Here is a 25,677-nt window from a genome sequence, read left to right on the forward strand (position 1 = left end):
GTTAGTATTTGGTAAAAAGGCAACTTTGCCTCATGAATTACGAAAGGAAAAAATTGATCCACTTTACAATGCCAAAAACTATGCTAAAGAGATTAAATTTAGAATGCAGAAAACACATGCAATGGCGAAAGATTTAATAATTAAAAATAAAATACAAACCAAGACGTTTTATGATAGAACGGCACGACCATTAAACAACAAAAACAGAAAAAACTATACACAAAAACAGAATAAATAAAATTGATTAATAACTGTTAGTAATATTATATTTTGTATGTATGTATGTATGTATTTATTTGAAAATTTGTTCCTAGCACAACAATTTTGACAAATTATTTAACAGTGCTAGTCATGAATAGCATGAGCTATAAAAATTGAACATTTATAATAATAAATTAGATTAATCAAATTAAATTAAATATAGCGGACAATAGTGAAATATTTATGTATGTAAAGTCATATTCATATATATAAACAATTTTTTTTTTACAAATAACCAAGGCAGAACAAAACAAATACAAATTTAAATGTCTAACAAAAAATATTCAAATTTAAATGTCGATTTTAGCATGTGCATCAATGCAAATGTAAAACACAAAAAAATATTTTCCTACATGTATTTATATATCTTAATATAAATTTAGAAATTGAAAATCCATAATTGAATTATATACAATTTAAGTTTATTATACAAAAAAACATAAAGCAAAAATATTAAAGTAATTCCAACTTTAAATTTATCTCACAACAAATATAAAATTGCTCCGGATGAACGAATTTCAAAAAGGAAGTGCACCCTATTATTTTCGTTCATCCGAACCAATTAATAGAATACAAAAAAGAATATGGCACACGTGTGTAATTTGCCAAATTCTTCTTTTGAAAAAAAGGGTGATATAAGGAACATAAGCCTTACACCAAAATATAATAAGGTATTCTATGTGGTTGGCCCTTAAGTTGTATTTGACAGGCGCGTACAGGTGGCAACGCGCATGTCAAATACAACTGCGACCCACATGACTGACATAAAAAATGTTATACACACAATTATAAAATCTGGACAAGTGCGGCAAGTAAAACTTGAACATTAAAGGGCCTATTACGGTACACAACTCAACTTGGTTGGGTTGTAATTAAAACAACTCAACTTTCAGACAACTCAACTCCTGTTTGGTATTACGAATTACAACTTATTTCAGTTGAAGTTGAATTGGTGCTGCCAAGCTAAGAAAGTGATGATTTGACAGATAAATGAACAGCTGATCAATTTGTGGCAGAAATTTAAGCATTTTCAAATGTGATTTTTTTATTAATGTTATATGAAATCTACTTTAAACTGGCGAAAATGTTGGTGATTGACATGTCGCGAATACGGAAACATTCGCGTGATCATTCCAATCCCTTGGAACTACCAAGCACCAAGTAAGAAAATGTTTAAGTGACAAATAATGAGCTTCATATGAAGTTATTTTGCAGATTGGAAAGGAAGCATTTTACTCAGTACTAAACAAAATTAAGAACCATTTCCGCATACGCGTTCGTATTTTAAAATTATGCGCCACACTCCGATTCCTTGCTGACGGCAGCTATCAAATATGCTGTGGAAATGATTTTGGTGTTGGACTGGTATTAGATATAATTGAGGAGCGTATTTGTGCGAAGTAGATTAAAACCCTAACAGAAAAAACTGTATTTTACTCAAATAGGATTCCCAGGAGTAGTGATTAGTATCAATGGGACTCGCATAATTTCACCTATTTTGGCTGCATCCAAACTGCGACCAGCCTCGTCCAACTATGGAATGTCACTACATAAAGTCAAAAAGTTATTCAATGTAATTCGTTTAAACGTTGGTTTTTCTAGAAATGTGTACAAAATTGTTGATTATTGTTTGATTAAAAAAGGTTTAACTACCGGCTTTAAATTTTTTGTTTTTTTTTTGGTAACGTTTTATAAGCCCGTGCACCATCTAACTCTTATCAAAGGTGGTATCAAAAGATGGGTTTCCATCTCCGTTTTTAGGATTCGAAAGCGAAAATTAAAAATTTTATTTCTTTCGAAAGATATTTACAAAGACCCACAAAATGGCCCGAGAGGGTCCGAAATATGAGGCCCGGTCCACAGTTTTTTTGCACAGAACATCTTTCTGCGTTGGCAGCCTTTGGCCGCGATTCGTAAAAATAATCCTGGTTGGGTCCAACACCTTTCTTCATTGCTGTATACAAAAAATCTGGCAAAATACAACAACCACATGAAATTAGATTTTATTAGAACTAATGTTTGTGGTAATTCTTTACGACAGCATGACACTGCTAATACGTGTCCAAAAATATCGAGAGAGGTATTAAACGACGCGTCTTGACATCAGTATTAATAATCCGAAGGCGGAAAATACAAATTTTAACTCGTTCAAAAGATATTAAACACAAACCGAAAAAAGACAACAACATTACAACAACCACATGAAAATCGCCAACTTCAACTGAAAATATCTCCGGACAGAGATAAAATGTTTATTTTCCGCTTTCGGATTATTGTTCTCGAGATTAATAGCGTCTTTTGGCACCTCTCTCGATATTTTTGGACGCGTATTAGCAGTGTCATGCTGTCGTAAAGAATTACAATTTTTGTTTTCGGATTCTTAAATCGGAGGTCGAAACGTGTCTTTTGATACCAACTTTGAAAATTTTTGTTAAAAATTAGGTGGTGAACCGTCTTCTAAAACGTAACATTTTTTCAAAACAACTGCAAAATTGTATGAGACAACTGCTAGTAAGCAGTTGTAAGATTTTGACGTCTTTGACAACTACACCAACACAAGGTTGTAAACGGCAATGCCACAAAAAGTTGTAAGGCTAGACAACTCAACCGAAATTTTTTTTGACAGGTTGAGTTGTAATCTGTAATACCAAATTGCGAAATTTCAACCCAACCAGAGTTGAGTTGTAAACGGTAATAGGGGCATAAATTTTAAACCTGAAAATAAAACCAAATAAAGTGTACACTAATTTAAAAACATTTATTATACTAAACCCAACATAATAAAAAGAACCAAACTAAAAGTACGTGTTTTTTGGTATTGGCGTGGAGTGTGCAGTAGGGTGTACGTAAGTACAACGTTTTCGGAGGTTCCAAAATGGAACCTTACAGAGTGTTATCGATTTGATGGTCCTTTGCCGGATACAGATCCGGTACGCTCCGGTAACACAGCTCCATTAAGGTGCTAGCCCCACAATCTCGGGAACGATTTATATGGCCACAGTAAACCTTCAGGCCATCCCTCCCTCTCGACCCCCAAGTTCCATGAGGAGCTTGGGGTCGCCAGAGCCTCGTCTGTTAGTGAAACGGGATTCGCCGCTCGAAGGTGAGGTTGACAATTGGGTTTGGAGAAGCTATATATAGCGCTGGAAACCTGAAAAGGTGTACCATTATGCATTATGCTCTTCTATGCCAATTCATTTTTTATGCATATATAAATATCGACCTCACACATTCATATTGCATTCATATTACAATATCGACCCACATAAATTATGTTCACCCCAACACAGCGGGATTTCACCATCACATACAAGTGCCGACAGCAAGACCCATATCCGGTTACATTTAACTGGCACATTGACCAATTCATTAATAGCGTGTCTGAATGTTAATAATAGTTTGCCAATGTGCCTGCCAAAATATTTATATATACAAATATCTAAAATTAGGTCAAACTAATATGCTGACACAGAATGTATGTATTAGGAATGTAGATACCTTTAGTGTGTAAGTATTAGTGTAATTACGTTTGTGTAGAATAAGAAATTTTGTATAAAAAGAAATGAATTTCTTTAATAAAGTCACTCAATTTTTAACGCTACTCATCAGCGTTCCTCTCTATTTGTTTAAAACTTTTACATGGCGATCCTGCCAGTTTGATATTTAATGCATAAAGTTGCTGAACAAGCAACGCTAAAAAGATCAAAGCTGACCAGAGATCCTGCCAAGTTTTTTATTTAGTCAAAATTAATGGCCATAAACTTGTCCCAAATGCAGGACATACCGGTGTAAACAATTCAAATTACGCCTTCCCTAGGGAGTGTGCGTTCCTCTTCTGCAAGTTTTGGGTATTGTTCTTTTAGTAAAGGATTCCCCGGGCAATTCCTGGCATAGGGGTCCGACGCCTGTTTGTGGAGTTCACTGAGGACCTGCTTGTGTTTTTGGCTTCATACGTCTGTGTTTTCAGGTGCCTTATTTCTTCATAATGCTTACGGAGATTACTCCTTAAGCCCCTGGGTGGTGTTGGCTCCTCAATCAGATGTTTGTTGGGATTCCCAGGTTTCTCGGTATTCAACAGGAACTGTTTAGTTAGTATTTCATTTCTCTCACTAATGGGGTGTATTCTCGCCAAACTATGTAGATGGTGTTCTGGAGACATAAGAAGACAGCCCGTGGCGGTTCTGAAGGCAGTATTTTGGCAGGCCAGTGGCTTCTTCCAGTGAGACTACTGATTTAGGCTTGGCGACCATATCGGGGACGCGTAGCATGCAATCGGCTGGCCAATTGCTTTGTAAGTGGTAAAGAGCGTTTCTTTATCTTTATCCCAAGTACTGCCAGCAAGAGATTTGAGGATTTTATTGCAGCTATGGATTTTCAGTACAACTGCGGCTGCATGCTCACCAAAATGTAGATCCTGATCAAACGTCACATCCAAGATTTTGGGGTGCAAGACAGTCGGTAGCGTAGTGCCATTGACGTGGACGTTCAAAATGGTCGACAAGGCCGTCGGTTATATGTACCGGAGCGGCTCGGGATTTTTCCCGACCAAGGACTGCCATTTCAGTGTAACCCCATTTAATTTGTTGCGTCCCTCCCACAAATTGTCATCCTCCCAGCAGCTCCTTGCAGCGGGACTGCTCCATATTCTCTTGCTTATTATTATATATTATTATTATATTTCTTTATTACGGTCTTTAAGACCTAGTTGATGTTAATTAAACATTTGTTTCATTAAATATTAAGTGTTTTACAATATAAAAATAATTTTACTTTAAACTTATTAATATTTTCACAATCTTTTATCTCAGTAGGTAGTTCATTGTACATTTTGTACCCAGTGTATTCTAAAGTCTTCTTTGCGAACTCTGTTCTTATTCTAGGCAGTCTTATATTATTGCAGTATCTAGCTCCATAGCTATGTATCTCGTGATTATATAATATTTTATTGCTCAGTAGGGGAGCAAAATGGCTTCAAGCGTCTTTGCTACTAGCGATAGGAGAGATATCGGACGATACGACTCTCCTATGTTAGCTGGTTTCCCAGGCTTTAGTAGTGGGACCACCTTGGCCATTTTCCATTTTTCGGGTATGACAAAGGTGGAAAGAGACAGGTTGAAGACATGTGCTTTGAAACCATCTTTCCCTAGGCTTTTAAGCATCGGCATGGCTATGCCGTCTGGGCCCACTGTTTTGAATGGCTTAACGTGACCAATGGCATCTTCAACCTCTCTGGTGGTGATGGTAATTGGTGACGCGCTGAATTTATGTTTATGTGCGTGTCTGTTGACCCTCCGTCTATCTTTGTCGACCGTAGAATCCATTAATATTGACGGCAGAAAGCGCTCGCGCATTTTTTCGAATCCGACAGCACTTTATCGCCGAAGGCGATGGAAACTTTGTCATTGTGCTTAGACGGATTCGATAGGGACTTTACGGTGGCCCAAAGTTTACCCACACCGGCAGAGGTTACAACCTCTTAGGTGCTCCCCCATTTCGCCCGCTTGTGTTCATCCACAAGCAATCTGATGCGTTGGGTTATATCCCTTATTTGGGGGTCGCCTGGGTCGAGCTCTCTTATAAGGTCACGTTCTCTCGCTAAATTTGGGGCCTCCGCCGGGAAGTGGGGCCGAATTTCGGGAATTCTCCCGGCGGGAATGAAACGTGCCGAGGCGGATTCAATGACCTTGCGGAAAGCCCGCTCCCCTTGGCGGGCATCAGTCGGGATAGGGAGGGCAGCAAAGAGGTTGTCTGTAAAAGATTTGTATTCGTCCCACTTTCCTTTTTTAAAGTTTATGAAAGTTCGTTTTTCTGTAACGATGAAGTCGGCGGTACGCTCGAACGAAATAAGTATAGGCAGGTGGTCGGATGCCAATGTTACCATCGGCTGCCAGTTGACGCAGTTTACGAGTTCTGCGCTCACGATTGAGATATCCGCCGAACTGTGATAGCTTCCTGCCATACGTGTGGGGCGTCTCCGTTTATTGTGCAGAACGTCGTTTCTTCTATTTGATCCGCCAACATCTCACCCCTACTGTCCGCCCGCAAGTTTGAATGCCATAGATCGTGATGGGCATTAAAGTCGCCTAAGATAATGCGATTGTTGCCAGTGAGTAAGGCGCTAATATTAGGGCGGTATCCAATGCGGCAACGGGTGGCAGGAGGGATGTAGATGTTGATAATTTATAGGTTTGCATCGCCTGACCGGACAGATAGGCCTTGACGTTCTAAGACATTGTCCCTGCGGTCGATGCCAGGATCAAATATATGATATTGCACAGAGTGGTGTATGATAAACGCGAGGCCGCCTCCATTTCCGCTCATGCGATCTTTTCTGTGGACATTATACCTAGAACAGGTTTGCAGTGCAGATCTTGCTGTGAGTTTAGTCTCCTGAATCGCAGCAATGCGGATGTTGTGCAGCTTCATGAAATCTACTATCTCCGTGATGTTGTTGTAGCAATGCTCGCCCCACCTAATAGCCGCGACCGATCACAAATTGTCATCAATATCCTCTAACGGGAGTCCAAGGAAACTTGCCGTTTCAACAGGGGTGGACCATAAGGAAAGACGTGTTAGAGGCGTTGGTTCCACATTACAATTGAAGAGATGGTTGGTGTCATGTGGGGACACATTGCAAGCGGGGCATACATTTTGTATGTCGGGGTTGATTCTGGATAGGTAAGAGTTTAACCTGTTACAGTATCCAGAACGAAGTTGAGCAAGAGTGACACGCGTTTCCCTGGGGAGTATGCGTTCCTCTTCCGCAAGTTTTGGATAATTTTCGTTAAGTACTGGATTCACCGGGCAATTCCCGGCATAACGGTCCGACGCCTGTTAAGGAGTTCACCAAGGACCTGCTTGTGTTTTTTCACTTCATACGGCTGGGTTCTCAGGTGCCGTATTTCCTCAAAATGCTTACGGAGATTACTCCTTAAGCCCCTAGGCGGTGCTGGTTCATCAATCAGATGTCTGTTGGGATGCCCAGGTTTCTGGGTATTCAACAGGAACTGTTTGGTCAGCATCTCATTTCTCTCCCTGATGGGGAGTATTCTCGCCTCATTATGCAGATAGTGTTCTGGGGACATAAGAAGACAGCCCGTGGCGATTCTGAGAGCAGTATTTTGGCATGCCTGTAGTTTCTTCCAGTGGGTAGTTTTTGGGCTTGGCGACCATATGGGTGACGGGTAGCACGTAATCGCCTGGCTAATTGCTTTGTATGTGGTCATGAGCGTTTCTTTATCTTTTCCCCAGGTACTGCCAGCAAGGGATTTGAGGATTTTATTACAGCTCTGAATTCTCGGAACAATTGCGGTTGCGTGCGCACCAAAATGCAGATCCTGATCAAACGTCACACCCAAGATTTTGGGGTGTAGGACAGTCGGTAGCGTAGTGCCATCGACGTGGATGTTCAATATGGTCGACATTTGGGGCGTCCATGTTGTAAATAAGGTCGCGGAAGATTTAGTCGGTGATAATTCCAGGTTTCGCGAGGCGAAAAAACTGGAGATCAGGGAGGTAGCCGTTTATTTTATTGCATAGCGCATCGATCTTTGGGCCTGGGCCTGTGGCCAATATTGTGCAATCATCGGCGTAGGAAACGATTGTGACTCCTTCCGGTGGTGAAGGTAGCTTAGATATGTAGAAATTAAACAAAAGTGGGGATAGGACACCACCCTGTGGCACCCCCTGTTGAATTCTCCTTGGTTTTGATGTTTCGTTTCTATATTGCACCGATCCGATGCCTGCCGACCACCAAGATAATTTGCGGTCCACCTTTTAAGACATGGGGGAAGGGTAGACCCTTCCAGGTCTTGCAGTAACGAGCCATGGTTGACCGTATCAAAGGCTTTTGATAGGTCTAGCGCTACGAGTACTGTTCTATGGTGGGGGTATTGATTCAAACCGCAATTTATCTGGGTGCTAATGGCATTCAGCGCGGTGGTAGTGCTATGGAGTTTTCTGAAGCCATGCTGATGAGGGGCTAGCTGCAAATTTGCTTGGAAATAAGGGAGCAAAATGGCTTCAAGCGTCTTTGCCACTGGCGATAGGAGAGATATCGGACGATACGACTCACCTATGTTAGCTGGTTTCCCAGGCTTTAGTAGCGGGACCACCTTGGCCATTTTCCATTTCTCAGGTATGACAAAGGTGGAAAGAGACAGATTGAAGACATGCGCTAAATATTTGAACCCCTCTTTCCCTAGGTTTTTAAGCATCGGCATGGCTATGCCGTCTGGGCGCACTGCTTTGGATGGTTTAGCACGACCAATGGCGTCCTCAACCTCTTTAGCGGTGATGGTGATTGGTGACGCGCTGAATTTGTGTTTATGTGCGCGTCTATTGGCTCTCCGTCTATCTTTGTCGACCGTAGGATGCATTATATAATGTCGGCAGAAAGCGCTCGCACATTTTTTCGCGTCCGGCAGCACTTTGTTGCCAAAGGCGATGGAGACTTTGTCTTTGTGCTTAGTCGGATTCGATAGGGACTTTACGGTGGACCAAAGTTTACCCACACCGGTAAAAAGGTTACAACCTCTTAGGTGCTCCTCCCATTTCGCCCGCTTGTGTTCATCTACAAGCAATCTGATGCGTTGGTTTATATCCCTTATTTGGGGGTCGCCTGGGTCAAGCTGTCTTATAAGGTCACGTTCTCTCGCTAAGTTTGCGGCCTCCGCCGGGAAGTGGGCCGGATTTCGGGAATTCTCCCGGCGGGAATGAAATGTGCCGAGGCGGATTTAATGACCTTACGGAAGGCACGCTCCCCTTGGCGGGCATCAGTCGGGATAGGGAGGGCAGCTAGGCGGCTGACTGTAAGGGATTTATATTCTTCCCACTTTCCTTTTTTGAAGTTTATGAAAGTGCGTTTTTCAGTGACGATGAAGTCGGCGTTACGCTCAAGCGAAATAAGTATGGGCAGGTGGTCGGATGCTAATGTTACCATCGGCAGCCAGTTGACGCAGTTTACGAGTTCTGCGCTCACGATTGAGATATCTGACGAGCTGTGACAGCTTCCTACCATACGTGTGGGGGCGTCTCCGTTTATTGTGCAGAACGTCGTTTCTTCTATTTGATCCGCTAACATCTCACCCCTACTGTCCGTCCGCAAGTTTGAATGCCATAGATCATGATGGGCATTGAAATCGCCTAAGATAATGCGATTGTTGCCAGTGAGTAAGGCCCTGATATTAGGGCGGTATCCACTGGGGCAACGGGTGGCAGGAGGGATGTAGATGTTGATGATTTCTAGGTTTGCATCGCCTGACCGGACAGATAGGCCTTGCGTTCTAAGACATTGTCCCTGCGGTCGATGCCAGGATAAAATATGCAATATTGCACAGAGTGGTGTATGATAAACGCGAGACCGCCTCCATTTCCGCTCTCGCGGTCTTTCCTATGGACGTTATACCCAGAGCAGGTCTGCAATGCAGATCTTGTTGTGAGTTTAGTCTCTTGAATCGCAGCAATGCGGATGTTGTGCCGCTTCATGAAATCGGCTATCTCCGTAATCTTCCTAGTTAGTCCATTACAGTTTAACTGCAGAATTCTGAAGTGCATAAGGGGAGACGTCGCCACTCTGGGGGTAAGTGACGGGTGACTACGCCTGGGTTGGGTAAGGCCAGGATGCAATTGCTGTTGTGGCCCTAGGACTGGGCGTCTTTGGGCAAGCATGGGGGTACCCGGATGATTTGGGTTTGCGACCTGGCAACATGGCGCACATCTAGGGAAGTGGCACCACCCAAGGCAGGAGCTGCATTGGGCGGATGTCGCAAACATATATATTCTGTGCTGGCAAACGGTGCAAACGGAGGTAGGGACTAAGAGTCTGTTTCCCTGACCCACACGATTGCTGCCGGAAAAGAGGGGGGGAGAAGACGGGGGCAGGGGCTGTTGCTCAGCATTGCTTCCGACTCTACAACGAAGATTGTAGTTATGAGTGGTAGCAGCTGTTTGAGTTGTTGGCGCCGTGGGGCGCGAGCAGCAGCCCCTGGACCTGGAAGGGTCTACCCTTCCCCCATGTCTTAAAAGGTGGACCGCAAATTATCTGGGTGGTCGGCAGGCATCGGTGCAATTCAGAAACGAAACATCAAAACCAAGGAGAATTAAACAAGGGGTGCCATAGGGTGGTGTCATATCCCCACTTTTGTTTAATTTCTACATATCTAAGCTACCTTCACCACCGGAAGGAGTCACAATCGTTTCCTACGCCGATGACTGCACAATAATGGCCACAGGTCCAGGCCCAGAGATCGATGAGCTATGCAATAAAATAAACGTCTATCTCCCTGATCTCTCCAGTTTTTTCGCCTCGCGAAACCTGGCATTGTCACCGACTAAATCTTCCGCGACCTTATTTACAACATGGACGCCCCAAATGTCGACCATATTGAACATCCACGTCGATGGCACTACGCTACCGACTGTCCTACACCCCAAAATCTTGGGTGTGACGTTTGATCAGGATCTGCATTTTGGTGCGCACGCAACCGCAATTGTTCCGAGAATTCAGAGCCGTAATAAAATCCTCAAATCCCTTGCTGGCAGTACCTGGGGAAAAGATAAAGAAACGCTCATGACCACATACAAAGCAATTAGCCAGGCGATTACGTGCTACCCGTCACCCATATGGTCGCCAAGCCCAAAAACTACCCACTGGAAGAAACTACAGGCCTGCCAAAATACTGCTCTCAGAATCGCCACGGGCTGTCTTCTTATGTCCCCAGAACACCATCTGCATAATGAGGCGAGAATACTCCCCATCAGGGAGAGAAATGAGATGCTGACCAAACAGTTTCTGTTAAATACCCAGAAACCTGGGCATCCCAACAGACATCTGATTGACGAACCAGCACCGCCTAGGGGCCTAAGGAGTCATCTCCGTAAGCATTTTGAGGAAATACGGCACCTTAGAACCTAGCCGTATGAAGCGAAAAAACACAAGCAGGTCCTTGGTGAACTCCATAGACAGGCGTCGGACCTTTATGTCGGGAATTGCCCGGTGAATCCAGTACTTGAAGAAAAATATCCAGAACTCGCGGAAGAGGAACGCATACTCCCCAGGGAAACGCGTGTCACTCTTGCTCAACTTCGTTCTGGATACTGTAACAGGTTAAACTCTTACCGATCCAGAATCAACCCCGACATACAAAATGTATGCCCCGCTTGCAATGTGTCCCCACATGACACCAACCATCTCTTTAATTGTAATGTGGAACCAACGCCTCTAACACCCCTTCCCTTATGGTCCACCCCTGTTGAAACGGCAAGTTTCCTTGGACTCCCGTTAGAGGATATTGATGACAATTTGTGATCGGTCGCGGCTATTAGGTGGGGCGAGCATTGCTACAACAACAGCAGCAGCTCGAACTTGTTGTGGCTTGCTGAGCAGCGGGGCTGCTGGAAGGTAGTGGGGGCGCTTAGACGTAGACTACGGGACGCCCTTGGGCGTGAACAGCAAGGAGCCACAAAAGATTTATAAAAGTTACGTGGACGTCGGGTTTTGGGATCAAGCCCAGAACAACCTGTCCGATGCAACCATCCCTTCCACGAGACACACTGAACAGAGTATGACCGTCCTAAAAAGATTCTTTTCCGGCAGATGCAGCAAAAGCATTTCTCAGGACCGGGGTCAGGAGACGGACCCGGATTGGATTCGATGCCTTCCCGCAGTAAGAGAATATGGAGCAGTCCCGCTGCAAGAAGCTGCTGGGAGGATGACAATTTGTGGGAGGGACGAAACAAATTAGATGGGGTCACACTGAAATGACAGTCCTTGGTCGGGAAAAATCCCGAGTCGCTCCGGTATATAGAACCGACTGCCTTGGGAAGTGATCTTTCCAGTTAGTCCATTACAGTTTAACTGCAGAATTCTGTAGTGCATAGGGGAGACGTCGCCACTCTGGGAGTGACTGGTGACTACGCCTGGGCTGAGGAAGGCCAGGACGCAACTGCTGTTGTGGCCCTGGGACTGGGCGTCCTTGGGCAAACATTGGGGTACCCGGTAGATTGGGGTTTGCGACCTGGCAACATGGCTCAGTGAAACCGGTCGGGGGGTTGCCGTCCCGGAGACCAGAACATCTAAGAAAGTGGCACCGCCCAAGGCAGGAGCTGCATTGGGCGGATGTCGCAAACATACGCTAAGGCGTAGACTACGGGACGCCCTTGGACGTGAGCAGCAAGGAGCCACAAAAGATTTATAAAAGTTACGTGGACGACGTGTTTTGGGATCAAGCCCAGAACAACCTGTCCGATGCAACCATCCCTTACACGAGACATACTGAACAGTGTATGACCGTCCTAAAAAGATTATTTTCCGGCAGATGCAGCAAAACCATTTCTCAGGACCGGGGTCAGGAGGGACCCGGATTGGATTCGATACCATCCCGGAGCAAGAGAAAATGGAGCAGTCCCGCTGCAAGAAGCTGCTGGGAGGATGAAAATTTGTGGGAGGGACGCAACAAATTAAATGGGGTTACACTGAAATGACAGTCCTTGGTCGGGAGAAATCCCGAGTCGCTCCGGAACATAGAACCCCACCGAAATTTGGGCCAAAATATTCGAGTGAGGTATCAAAAGACGCGTATTCACATCTAGATTAAGAATCCGAAAGCGGAAGTAAACTTTTTTTATCCGTATAAAAGTTATCCGCGAAAAACAGGTTTGTGTAAAACATATTGATCCCGCACGTTTACAATCTTTTAAGCGCACACATCACTTTACTTTTTATATTTAGTATATTACAGACATTCTTAACCAACGAAACGATATCATTTCGTTACGATAATCAACGTTAATAAACAAAACAAAGTCATTTCGTTTCGTTTATTAAAGTTAATTATCGCAACGAAATTATATCGGTTCGTTGGTTAAGCATGCCTGGTATATTAACATAATCTAACTTGCATGAATTAACGAAAAAATTATGTTACGTTTCACAAATTTACTTATAAAATATCAAAACAAATATTGCAACAAATTTCTGTCGAAATGAAAACACATGAAAGTGAATAGTGTTGCCAGCTCAGTAACGCTGGTGATTATTTTTTTTGTTCTGTTAGGATTAATACAAGGCGGTGGCGGCCAAGCGTAAATATAAATACATACAATTACAATGTTTTTGTAATTTACTGACCATGTTGCAATTTAATATATTAAAATAAAATATGGCGCTAAGGCGCAGACTACGGGACGTCCTATGACGTGAACTGCAAGGAGCCACAAAAGATTTATAGAAGTTACGTGAACGTCTGGTTCTGGGGTCTAGCCCAGACCAACCTGTCCGATGCAACCATCCCTTACACGAGACACACTGACAAGAGTATGACCGTCCTAAAAAGATTCTTTTCCGGCAGATGCAGCAAAACCATTTCTCAGGACCGGGGTCAGGAAACGGACCCGGATTGGGTTCGATACCTTCCCGTAGCAATATAATATGGAGTTGTCCCGCTGCAGGGAGCTACTGGGTGGATGACAATTTGTGGGAAGGACGCAACAAATTAAATGGGGTTACACTGAAATGCCAGTCCTTGGTCGGGAAAAATCCCGAGTCGCTCCGGTACATAGAACCGACGGCCTTGGGAAGCGAAACAGCAGTGTCATGCTGTCGTATAGAATTACCGAAGCGTCTCTTTTAACACGTTGCTAAGTTACTTACTATTTTCTTTTCAACTTAGTTTATTTAAAAATTAATTTCACCAAATCAATACAACTAAGCTTTGACCGCGAATTTTCTTGGAGGATATATGGACCTCTTCCGTATTTCCTTCAAAGTTTTCCTGTTTGCATCTCTGGGAGTTAACGTCTTGCGAACAGCACGGGTCCTCTTCATTCGCAAATCCAATGGTTTATATTTCTTATTTTTAAAAACCTTTCGAAGATTTTCCTTTTGTTTTTGGTGCATAACAATATATACCCTTGCTATTGCTTTGCGTACAACCCGGCTGAAAATACAAGGAAAATTTGTAGGTTAATTGTAAAACACAATGCTGGTCAAAGTCGTGATTCAATCACAAGTAATTGAATTATGTTACAAATGCCAAAGATCTTTTTGGTGTACTAATGAAATTAATTGCCTTATTCTGTAATTCGATTCGAATGGAAATGTTATTCGAAAGCTATCAAATTGCATACATTTTTGTCCGAATCCGAAAGAAATGTCTTTCGAATCGAGTTACATAATAAGGCGCTTAATTTCATTAGTACACTAATAACGCCCCGATTCTAGTGTGGTAACAACATTCTTCACCACGGTAACGATATCATGTGGCAACTTTTGGTATTCTACCCGCGAAAGTAGCTGGATAATTTTTACCCACAAAAGTAGGTGGTTACTTCGAAATAACCACACAACAGCTATTGTTTAGAAAAAGGCAAAACTGAAAAGTAAAGAATTGTTAGCGCAAATAAGTAAAAATAGTAAAAAAGTTTGGCCCTTGCTATACATATGTATTTGTTTACATTATGTACTTTCACAGAATAAATTACAATATACCTATTTAGAAACTTATCATGCATAATATGCATATACACATCGTCCCGTTTATTCGTTAACCTCGTATCTGCAAGTGAAACATTTTCGGTAAAGCGAACACGGTTGCCACACCATGTTTTCATTTGAGACCAAAATTCATCGAAAAAAAGGACCAAATTTTTGTTTTATTTTATTAGTTCCATATAAAATTTTACTAAATATAGTGAAGATTTTAATTCAAGCTGAACAAACAAATATATGTGCATGCAACCAAAAATGGTACTATATTTTGACATAGGACAAGTCTTTGTCTGTCACCAACCAAACGTTGTGAACCTAGTTTTGGTCACAAAGCTCTTGGTAATAGCATTATGTTGTTGATTGCAATGAAATAAAATGTATAGTGCAATTAGGTTTTAGTAAAAAACGGTTCAAAATTTGCGTTCTGGTGATGCCGAACTATGTATGTGGAAAACTCAGTAAAGCATAAATGAAACTAAGCAATTTTGTTAGTGCTATTTTTATAGATGCTTACTTTTTCCCTTAACGTTTAAACTTCATATCAGATCCTAGATTCAGTAAGTGTGAGTTTTAATCCCAGGCCTCCGTGTTTCTGCTAGCACCTAAGGGAATAATTTTATACAAAACATTTCTTCCGAAATCAATCAAATCTCTTTTGCATTTCCTTCCTTCTGTCTTCGAGTTAAAATATTTCTTGTGCGAAGGTACTTAGTTTTCAATTACCTTGCGTGGCTTAACACCACAATAGTCCTAGAATTCCTTGAACTCATTGAGCTGGGTGAGAAAGATTTAAATATCAAATTTCCAAACGAGAAGTAATGCATCGAATTCCTTTGTATAAGTTTTGAAAGTGTTAGGCTCACGACAGAGTGCTCGCTATAAGCTATGCTAGGCGAGAAGCAATTTTTATTTTCATATATTTTACATAGTGTTGTATAGCCGATCGAAATATCTAGCCGTTATTAATATTATTATAAAACAAGTTTTTTTGATTAGGCGGTTATTTCATCAACAATTAACGACAATGTGTTTGCTAACACTTTTCTTTTTAATGCCTGGAATAAATTATATCCTAGGTGAAATGTTATTGTTCTGGTACATTTTATGGACTGATCAATTTTTTATGGTGAGAGTTCCATTGAAGTAAATTCAAAATTATATGGGGGCTAACGAAATTGTGGCGAATTTTTGGGCAATATTCTGAATTTTTACCTGAGTGAAAAAGAAAGAAACGTAACAATCGTGGCTACTGCCTAAAAAGAACCAAAATTGACGATAAGGGACCAGCGGACCAAGACCATTTTTGGTCCAAATGGACCAAAGTGGCAACCGTGAAAGCGAAGAAAACTACCTTTCAAATTTCTCCACACACTGGTGACTTTTTCGGTGATGACAGCGATACCACCAGGGCCACAATCGCGTATAAAAGAACTGGTAACGATATTCGGTAACATAATGTTCTGGGTACTATTTTACCGGTAACGCTCAGAATCGGGGCGTAAAAAGATCTTTGGCATATGTAACAAACATGCAGCTTGATAAGTCAACATAAGTTCGGTAATAGTCTAGTTGAGGGGTCGACTGCTAATACGCTACCAAAAATATAGAGTGAGGTGTCAAAAGACGCGTATTAATCTCGAGAAGAATAATCCGAAGGCGGAAAAAAATATTTTATCTCTGTCCGGAGATATTTGCAGTTAAGTTGGCGATTTCCATGTGGTTGTTGTTGTGTTCGTACCCACAAAAAAAATTGTGCATCACATGTTATACCACACACCCAGACTTGGTATATCGAGCCCAGGGTTATTTTTTATAAGCGCGGCCGAAGGCCGCCAACTCAGAAAGGTGTTCTGCGCAAAAATACTATGGATCCGACCCCCGGTTTCGGAGGTACCCGCTGGTCTTTTTTCGGTTTTTCGTTAATATCTTTTGAACGAGTTAATATTTTTATTTTCCGCCTTCGGATTATTAATACTGATGACAATGCGCGTCGTTTGACACCTCTTTGGTAGCGTATTAACAGTCGACCCCTCAACTAGACTATTACCTAATTCACTTACATTTTAGAGAGTTTTGAAGGTGCTCCTCCAGTAACTTTTGCTACACGCAAGTTGAGGAGCTCATTTTTCAGTTCTTCGAGTTGTTTAGTCAACTCCTTCTTGTCCTTGGTACGCAATTCAGAGCACTTCACTTTTACCTATAAATTAATATAAATTTTGTTTAAGTCACTTGGCAAACCGATTAAGAGAGTTTATAACAATCATAAATTAGATATAATATGAAGGTTTGCTCAAAAAATTAAAGATGAAGTTGAAACCAACATACCATTTTCACTGCAGTTCACTAAGAAAAGAACTACCACAGCTAACTTTTCACAGCACAATAATATCTTGCGTCAGATTTAAACGAGCATTCTGTGACATCCAACCCTGCAAAAGCGCTCCACGTCATTTGATTAGTCATTTTACGGTCATTGTGACTTTCTGCAGCGGTTATACTCATAGTCACGTTTGCATGGGCGTGATGAACTTTTGTGACGAAATTTTCCGTTTCGTTCCTATTAATGTGATCGTGCATTCCGCTCTCACTTATAGAATGTGAGCATAGCACTGTTCTGCTCACACACGGCACAATGCTCGTCATTTGGCCAAAGAGGATAAATACAATAAGAGCCGTCACTCGTTATTTTTTTGGCATTTACTCGATGTATACTGAGAGGTAGTCGCTACTTTTTTTGGGCGAGATGTTTATAAATGTCTTCTATACATTTTCGTGGGGTATTTGTGTTTATTTTTCGACTGTATTTAATTAAGTTATTTAATTCTCTTTCCAAAGATCATAGTTGCACAAGGGGCCTATACGGCATGGATAAATGCGAGACAATTAAAAATGTCCCTCTCAGAAAACATTCGGCATCAATTTTTTCAATTTCCAGCGAGATACTCTCCACAAAGTAACGAGTGACGGCTCTTATTGTACTTATCCTCTTTGCCTGGAGCAGCCATAAGAATAAAATAGCCGTGTTTTTTAACACGCGTATATCCGTTTACCCTTAAACTTTATATGGACTGCTAAGCGACAAACTTTAAATACACCTCTGAATTTGCTGCGCATAAATTTTGTCCTACTAAATTTCAATACGCATTATACTCAGATGTAACTGAAATATGTGTCTTTGTTTCACCCTCTACACTAATTCTATGTATTCTATGTGTGTCCACAATTCATCGCAACTGATTCAGCTATATGTTATGCCCTATGGCCATCAGAGCGTTGTGTCTCCGCTTTTCGGTACACCCTGTTGCTGTAGCTAGTTCCCTGCAAAAATCGTGTGACCAAAAACGCACACAGACACACGAATTTTTGACAGGGGTGACGATTTGGAATGAAAAATTCTCCAAATGAAATAGCATGTTGACAAATTTAGCTTTCCCACAATGTATCGTGCTCTCTCGCACCTATTATTTTTATAGGGATAGCAAAATACGTCATTTTTGCGTGCAAAAAAATCCGCCATTTCTAATTCAGCAGAGACAACAAAACATTTGGTGGTCGAAAAATTTTTCAATGTTGAGAGTTTTAAATGGAATATCTCCAGAAAGATTTAAAATTAAGAGGGAGTTCTCCAGATCACATATATATATATATTTTAAAGTGCGCAAACTTATAATTTAAAAGTTATTTGGTGTTAAAGTTTGCAAATTTCTATACAAATTTTATATGTGTATACGTATATATATGTGGCAGCACAGCTTTGTAATGTCTTCAATAAAATATATGTATATATATATATATATGTGCATGTTGCTACAAAAGCGTGATTTGATTTAATAAAAACATTTATAATAAGTGAAAACAATGCAAAAATGAAATGTGAAATATACAAAAATGCAATTTAAGTTTATCGTTGCCAATTTATATAGAAATGTATGTGGATTAAGGTTTTGAAAGATGTGTAAATTGTAATTTAAAGTGCTATAGAAATTTGCTAAATTTGCAAACTTTAACAACAAATAACTTTTAAATTATAAGTTTGCGCACTTTAAAATATATATATTTGTGATCGGGAGAACTCCCTCTTTCATTTGATACCAAGTTTTACCCCGAACTCGGGGGGTGCTATTCTAAAATTTTCCCTTTGACGCGACTGGTTACTCTTGGCCGTTTATTAACTAAATTGATAACTTTCAGGATGAAATCCTCAAAGCAGCTGTAATAAAATATGGCAAAAACAAGTGGTCACGTATTGCATCACTGCTGCACCGCAAATCTGCCAAGCAATGTAAGGCACGCTGGTACGAATGGCTTGATCCTAGCATAAAGATGACAGAATGGTCACGGGAGGAGGATGAAAAGTTTTTGCATTTTGTTGGTGGTGAATGTTTCAACATTTTCCAAGGTTTGGCATTAATTTCATTTTTATAGTTTATAATTATTTAAAGGTTGCATTAGAACAAGTACATTGATTTTACGTGGCAGTGTTGAACAATTTTTGGAAGAAACTGAGCTTCGTTACATGATGCTATAGGGAGGGATGGCCTGAAGGTTTAATGTGGCCACGTAAATCGTTCCCGAGATGGTCGGGCTGGCACTTCAATGGTGCTGTGTTACCGGAGCGTACCGGATCTGTATCCGGCTAAAGGACCATCACATCGATAACACTCCCCAAAGCCTTCGGGGAGCAACCTTATCGCTACAAAAACAACAACATTGTGTCCAAATCCCGAAAAAAAACTATAAAATTTGTGTCAGTGAAATGATAATTATTGCTTCTGGTTGCTAGTTTTGAGGCATCGTCATCGAGTTCCTTCTGATCGTATATGCCGGTTCTTTTGCATTCTTTTACATGCATAAAGTGCCGTTGAAGCCTTCCTCACCCTATCCTCCACGTTGAGCTGCCATGACAGCTTTCTGTCTAGGATCATTCCTAGATATTTTGTGCAAGGTTTCTCCCGTAGAGTCGCCCCTCCTTACTTAGGCCTGGGCCAATTAGGGACCTTGTACCTCTTTGTAAACAAGACCATATGCAACGTCATCTGCGTAAACCGTAAGTTTTTCTGGTCCCTCGTAGAATCCCCTAAGCAGTTGGATAATGACCAGCGTCCACAGCAGAGGTGATAGCACCCCTCCCTGCGGAGTGCCCCTGTCCACTAATTTCGTGGTCGCGTACAATCCCCATTGCGATGTAATCTTACTGCAGTTTAACATGCAGTCGATCCATCTGGGTTAGGCTGGATGTACTTTAACGTAATTAAGACCATCAATAATCGCCCATTTAGAAAGCCCCGGCAATGCTTAAGAAGACTTCTAGAGCATATTCCTTATATTCCAGGGCTTTTTCTATGCTTATTACCACCCTATGCAATGCGGTGTCTACTGACTTGCCTTTGGTGTACGCCTGTTGTGCTGTGGAGAGCAGCTTTTCATCCACGTTGGACTTTATGTACACATCTATCAGCCTCTCAAAGGTTTTGAGCAGAAATGATGTTAAGCTATTGGGTCTATAATCTTTGGGATACACGTGACCGATCTTCCCCGCCTTTGGTAGGAAAGCTACACGAGCAGTTATCCAAGAGTGCGGTACATGATTCAGTTTATGCACCCATCGAATATTATTTTAAGCCATCCCACGACCGCCCTACTTGAAACTTGTAGCATGGCCGGACATGTACCATCTGAGCCCGGCGATTTCACCTCCACTACGAGATCCTCAGTAGTGTAATTAGGCAGCATATATGAATGCAGCTGTTTCCTTACCATTACTACAGCTCGCACCCGTCCTTCCGTTTGCGCATAGTAAACGCCAAACCCGCGCGCGCTAAGTCCAGAAACCTTTCCTCCCGATGGAAGCCACGGCTCCTGGATCAGCGCGTTAGGAAGAGGAGTTCGCTCGACGCCACTTTACTGTGTTGGAGGTTTATCTGTAGGACTCGCAGCACCAATGGGCTGCTTGTCCCCCTCCAGCACCTTCATCGTGACGTCGTCGTCCTCCCCTAGCCCTTTTGGTTTAGAGTGTTCGAAGCCTCCTTCAGCCTCTTGTACCTGTTGTGCCGGGTGTTCCTCTGTGCGACTCACAGCACCATCTGGCTGTTGGTCCCCTTCTAACACATTCGGGGTGACGTGGGCTACCTCCACCTGTCTTTTTTCCCTTAGGCTTTTGAGGTCCTTTTCGACTTCGCCCACGTCCAGCGTGTTAGGACTTTAATACCCGCGACTTCTTTTCCTGAGTCGCATATAAATTTTGCCTGTACCTAAGGACATTTTTCCAAGCTGCGCGTACAATATATCCTCCGCCTGCTTGTTTATTTGGAAGATGTATAACTGACCTTCCTCCGTAGGCCGAGATACAGTAAGTACCTTCCAATCCTGTGTCGGTATGTTCGGATTCTGATTCTGCAAAAATTGCAGTGTATCCTTCGACTTCATCACGCGTGGTATCCATACCTTAACTTTTGGTACCTTGGGGATTTGCGCTTTATCCACCATCTCAAAACGCGCGTTCGTGCCCTGCCTTTAGAGGTTTGGAACCACTTCCTCCAGCCACCGCAAGCTCGCGATGTTGTCGCACGCTATCATCTTCATACCATTATACCATCCCCCGAATCAAAGGTTGGAAGGAGCTTACTTGGTTATTCCCGCATCATCTTAAGCATTAGCTTAAGCTCCTTTTCTACAGATCTCCACCTTTCACTAGTCATCTGTTCGAAAGGACTGCTACGATCAACCAGCGCCACAGTCAGTGACTGCTTTGCCACATCACTCATCTTCTCGGGAAAAGCCAGCGTCTTAGTTTTATTTCCCTTTGGCACCTCCGAGAAAGCCGGAGTCTTAGCTCCCTCTAGCACCTCCGAGAAAGTCGGATTCTTAGCGTTATCTCCCTTTGGCTTATCTCCTACTTCCATAGTTGGAACTTCCCTCTGACTCGCAGCCTTCGAGGTAGTTGCTACCTCGCTATTGGGGCCCATCTGTCTTACAGCTTTGGGCCTACTTGTCTTGTCTATGGGACTGCCCTGCGTCGCGGCTCTGGGACTGGGCCCTTTCTGCCTCTTGAAAGCAGGCTTGTCGCCTTCCGCCGAACGTTGCTTTTTCATTCTGCCATTCGACGCTTCTTCCTCCTCATACCGATTGCAGAACCGAGGGTTTCTCGCAGAAAACCTTTTGAACTGCCTTCGACCTACTTCTACCGCCTCATGAGCCCATGCCAAGCGCTCGATCTCCTCTTCTGTTGAGTCCACCACTGCTCCCAAGCGTTGTACAATTCTTAGTACTGCACGGTACTTCGAGAGAGCTCTTTGCTCCGTACCCTTCTCAACTCTTCTACTCCTTTTTCATTTGTGTGCTTCTCCAACACGGAGTTCATTGAATTAGCACTACTTTCGCTCCCCGAGTGCGACGCATCGCTTAATGCGTATTTGTCGTCCTTGGCTTGCGGCTCAGTCCTCTTCTTATCATCGTCCTTATGAAAATTAGGTAATGAGTCGTTCACCTTGGTCGTACGACCACCAGCCCGACAAGGCGGGCTCAGCGGTCCAGTATTATATACGGGGAAAGAACCGTCAGCCACAGCAGCGCCCCTTACTGTGGTAAGGCCATCAATACTTCCCGAGGTGGTCCGGTATCGGGAAGGCTCCGTTCGAATACAGCCGAATTATCCCCTGGCTACAAATCGTCCAACAGGCACGGTCCGCATAACACCCTGGATTAGGGGGTTGACAGTTCTTGGTCACCGACATCCCGCCGCCCTCTTATGAGGCGAAACGGCGTAGATGCCAGTCCTAAACAGCTCCTCCTCATAGTCGGGCGCTATGGAGATCGGCTAAGCCCTCACACCAACGACGATTTTCGTTACAATTGCTAGTGCATGCAGATCCTGATCGAAAGTCACACCCAAAATTTTAGGGTGTAAGACAGTCGGTAGGGTAATGCCATATGGTCGACATTTGGCGCGGTCATGTTTTAAATAAGGTCACCGATGATTTGGTTGGTGAAAATATCAGGTTTCGCGAGGCGACAAAACTGGAGAGATTGGGGAGATAGCTGTTTATTTTATTACAAAGCTCATCGATGTAGGAAACAATAGCATAGGCGTAGAAGCAATAGTGACTCCTGGTGGTAAAGGTAGCTATTGATATGTAGAAGTTAAGCAGAAGTTTGAATATGAGTTTTTTTAAGTTATAGCAAAAAAGCGTTGAGGATTTTTAATATCTTACCAGGTACCTTCGTACATGTTTCTAAGAATGAAGAATAAAACCTATTCAAACTTAATTTTCACCAGGACAAAGCCGCTGAGACTTCGCTATACTTTAACATACAATACGTTACCCCATTTTAGCACAACTATCATTTTTTGATTTTATTAAATTTTATAAAATGTTTCTTCCTCTACAGTTCTATTTCGGTATTGGATGGTAAATATGGCTTTCGCATTTTCTCCATCCATAACTGTGAAAAGGTGGAAGAAATCTATGCGTGTAAATCTCACATATTATCTTGGTCGAGCGTTTCTTCAATAGCTCTCTAGTGGTGATGGTGACAGCAGAGAAACCAAACTGTTTACAAATGTTACACTTCAAAAAGAATCAAAATATTTGCCATTGCGTCTACGGCTCAAATACCCACAGTATATGAATGAATCGATTGAACCTAATTGTCTGCCTAACGGATAGTATACATATTCTTCAAATCGAAAATATTGCACCAAACGAACTGGGTCTTGTTACTGAAATAGTACACATATTCAAAATCGATGAGGAGGCTGTGATGATGGTATAGGGTGAGTTGTTGAATAACATACGAAAACCACTTTAACCCATCTATATATTTGCATTACAGCTAAAGCTTTACAAACAGCAAAAATTGCTGGCGCCAAGCCATTGGAAAAGGCAGTGAAGTATTCATCACAATGTACGGATGGTGTAAAGTTAGAAACTGCTGTTGTAACAGCTGCCACCGACACAACGGTCACCTCTACTTCGCCGAGTAGCGGCTCGTCCGACTATCTATCGAACACAGTATAATCATATCTTTTGCCAACACAGGTTAGCGATGTGCTTGCACAGGAAAAGATTTCAATTGGAAAACAAAAGCCAATTAAGAGAGTTTATTTATTATTAAAGTATTTACTTTTCTTTATATCGACAGTATTAATTTAAGTTGCAATATCACGTACATATATAATAAGGGATGTGATACGATTACTGTCGGAATTAGATTTGAAACCAATCAATACTCCTGCTAAGGGTTGTAGAATTATTGCTTGAATAATTAGATTTAGAACAATAATAAGTCTGACTTAATTACAAGTCGTACATTTTTAAGTGCATCAATTACGACAGCAATCGGATTCCACGACACCTTTGAATATTCTTTATCTGAAAAAAGAGTAAACCTAATCTGAATTTCTACTAAGCTTTAAGTTGTAGATTATTCAAATAATTGGAGTTTTTTCTAAAGCTTAAAATTATTTTCTGCTCGCTTAGAAAAGATTTCAATTGGAAAACAAAAACCAATTAAGCGAGTTTATTTATTATTAAAATACTTACTTTTCTTTATATGAACTGTATTAATTTAAGTTACAATTTCATGTGCATATATAATAAGGGATGTCGTGATACGATTGCTGTCGGAATTAGATTTGAAACCAACCAATACTCCTGCTAAGGGTTGCAGAATTATTGCTTGAATGATTAGATTTAGAACAATAATAAGTCTGACTCAATTAATAGTCATACATTTTTAAGTTCTTCAATTACGACAGCAATCGGATCCACGACACCTTTGAATATTCTTGATCTGAATTTCTACTAAGCTTTAAGTTGTAGATTATTCAAATAATTGGAGTTTTTTCTAAAACTTAATATTATTTTTTTGCTCGCTTAGAAGAGATTTCAATTGGAAAACAAAAACCAATTAAGCCAGATTACTTATTATTAAAGTTCTTCTGTTTTATATGAACTGGATTAATATAAGTCCCAATTTCATGTACATATATAATAATATTGAAAATAAAAAATATTGAAAATTAAATTTTTTTGGTTCATATTTTATTCATATGGCTGCTCCAGGTAAAGTAAATCTGCAGGTAAAATTCACGTTATATGGCGGTTATATAAATGGTAAAACCGAAGTAAAATTGATTGTCAAATGACTCGAAAATGTAGAGTGAAATGACGGAAAAATGACCGCCATTTGACGAGCATTGTGACGTGTGTGAGCAGCACAGTACTATGCTCACATCCTATAGGTGGGAGCGGAATGCACGATCACATTAATAGGAACGAAACGGAAAATTTGGTCACAAAACCTAATCCGCCCATGCAAAAATGACTATGAATATAACCGCTGCTGAAAGTCACAATGACCGTAAAATGACTAGTAAAATGACGTGGAGCGTTTTTGCAGGGTTGTTTAACCACAGTCGCTAGATGGATCTCCTAAGCATTATCTAAGCGAGGATAGGCGTTTTTTTCACGCGCAAACGAAACGTATACGCGTGTAAAAAAACACGGCTAATATAGACCAAAAAAATTGAATTTTCAATATTTATTATATGTAGGTACATGAAATTGGAACTTATATTAATAGAGTTCATATAAAAAAAAAGTAAGTACTTTAATAATAAATAAACTCGCTTAATTGGTTTTTGTTTTCCAATTGAAATCTTTTCTAAGCGAGCAGAAAATAATTTTAAGCTTTAAAAAAACTCTAATTATTTGAATAATCCTCAACTTAAAGCTTAGTAGAAATTCAGATTAGGTTTACTCTTTTTTCAGATCAAGAATATTCAAAGGTGTCGTGGAATCCGATTGCTGTCGTAATTGATGAACTTAAAAATGTACGACTAGTAATTGAGTCAGACTTATTATTGTTCTAAATCTAATAATTCAAGCAATAATTCTGCAACCCTTAGCAGGAGTATTGATTGGTTT

The 25,677-nt window shown here is 41.4% G+C and overlaps 1 protein-coding gene and 2 long non-coding RNA genes across 3 annotated transcripts; 2 read left to right on the forward strand and 1 right to left on the reverse strand.

Moving 5' to 3' along the window:
- The first annotated feature begins 1,065 nt into the window (after nucleotides 1-1,065).
- On the forward strand, nucleotides 1,066-1,924 carry LOC137250031 (uncharacterized). The gene is made up of 2 exons (XR_010952706.1): nucleotides 1,066-1,422; nucleotides 1,477-1,924. It is a non-coding gene; the product is annotated as an uncharacterized lncRNA (long non-coding RNA).
- Nucleotides 1,925-13,914: 11,990 nt separating this feature from the next.
- Nucleotides 13,915-17,206, reverse strand: RpL35 (Ribosomal protein L35). Its single transcript, XM_067782228.1, has 3 exons — nucleotides 17,075-17,206; nucleotides 16,810-16,946; nucleotides 13,915-14,198 (listed from the first exon to the last, which is right to left on the reverse strand). Exons 1-3 carry the CDS (start codon nucleotides 17,075-17,077, stop codon nucleotides 13,967-13,969), a joined length of 372 nt encoding a protein of 123 aa, XP_067638329.1. The 5' UTR covers nucleotides 17,078-17,206; the 3' UTR covers nucleotides 13,915-13,966.
- Nucleotides 17,207-18,990: 1,784 nt separating this feature from the next.
- LOC137248045 (uncharacterized) lies at nucleotides 18,991-24,717 on the forward strand. The gene is made up of 3 exons (XR_010952024.1): nucleotides 18,991-19,148; nucleotides 23,138-23,522; nucleotides 23,582-24,717. It is a non-coding gene; the product is annotated as an uncharacterized lncRNA (long non-coding RNA).
- The last annotated feature ends 960 nt before the right edge of the window (nucleotides 24,718-25,677 follow it).

This window comes from Eurosta solidaginis, chromosome 4 (genome assembly GCF_040869045.1).
Source record: "Eurosta solidaginis isolate ZX-2024a chromosome 4, ASM4086904v1, whole genome shotgun sequence".
NCBI lineage: Eukaryota > Metazoa > Arthropoda > Insecta > Diptera > Tephritidae > Eurosta > Eurosta solidaginis.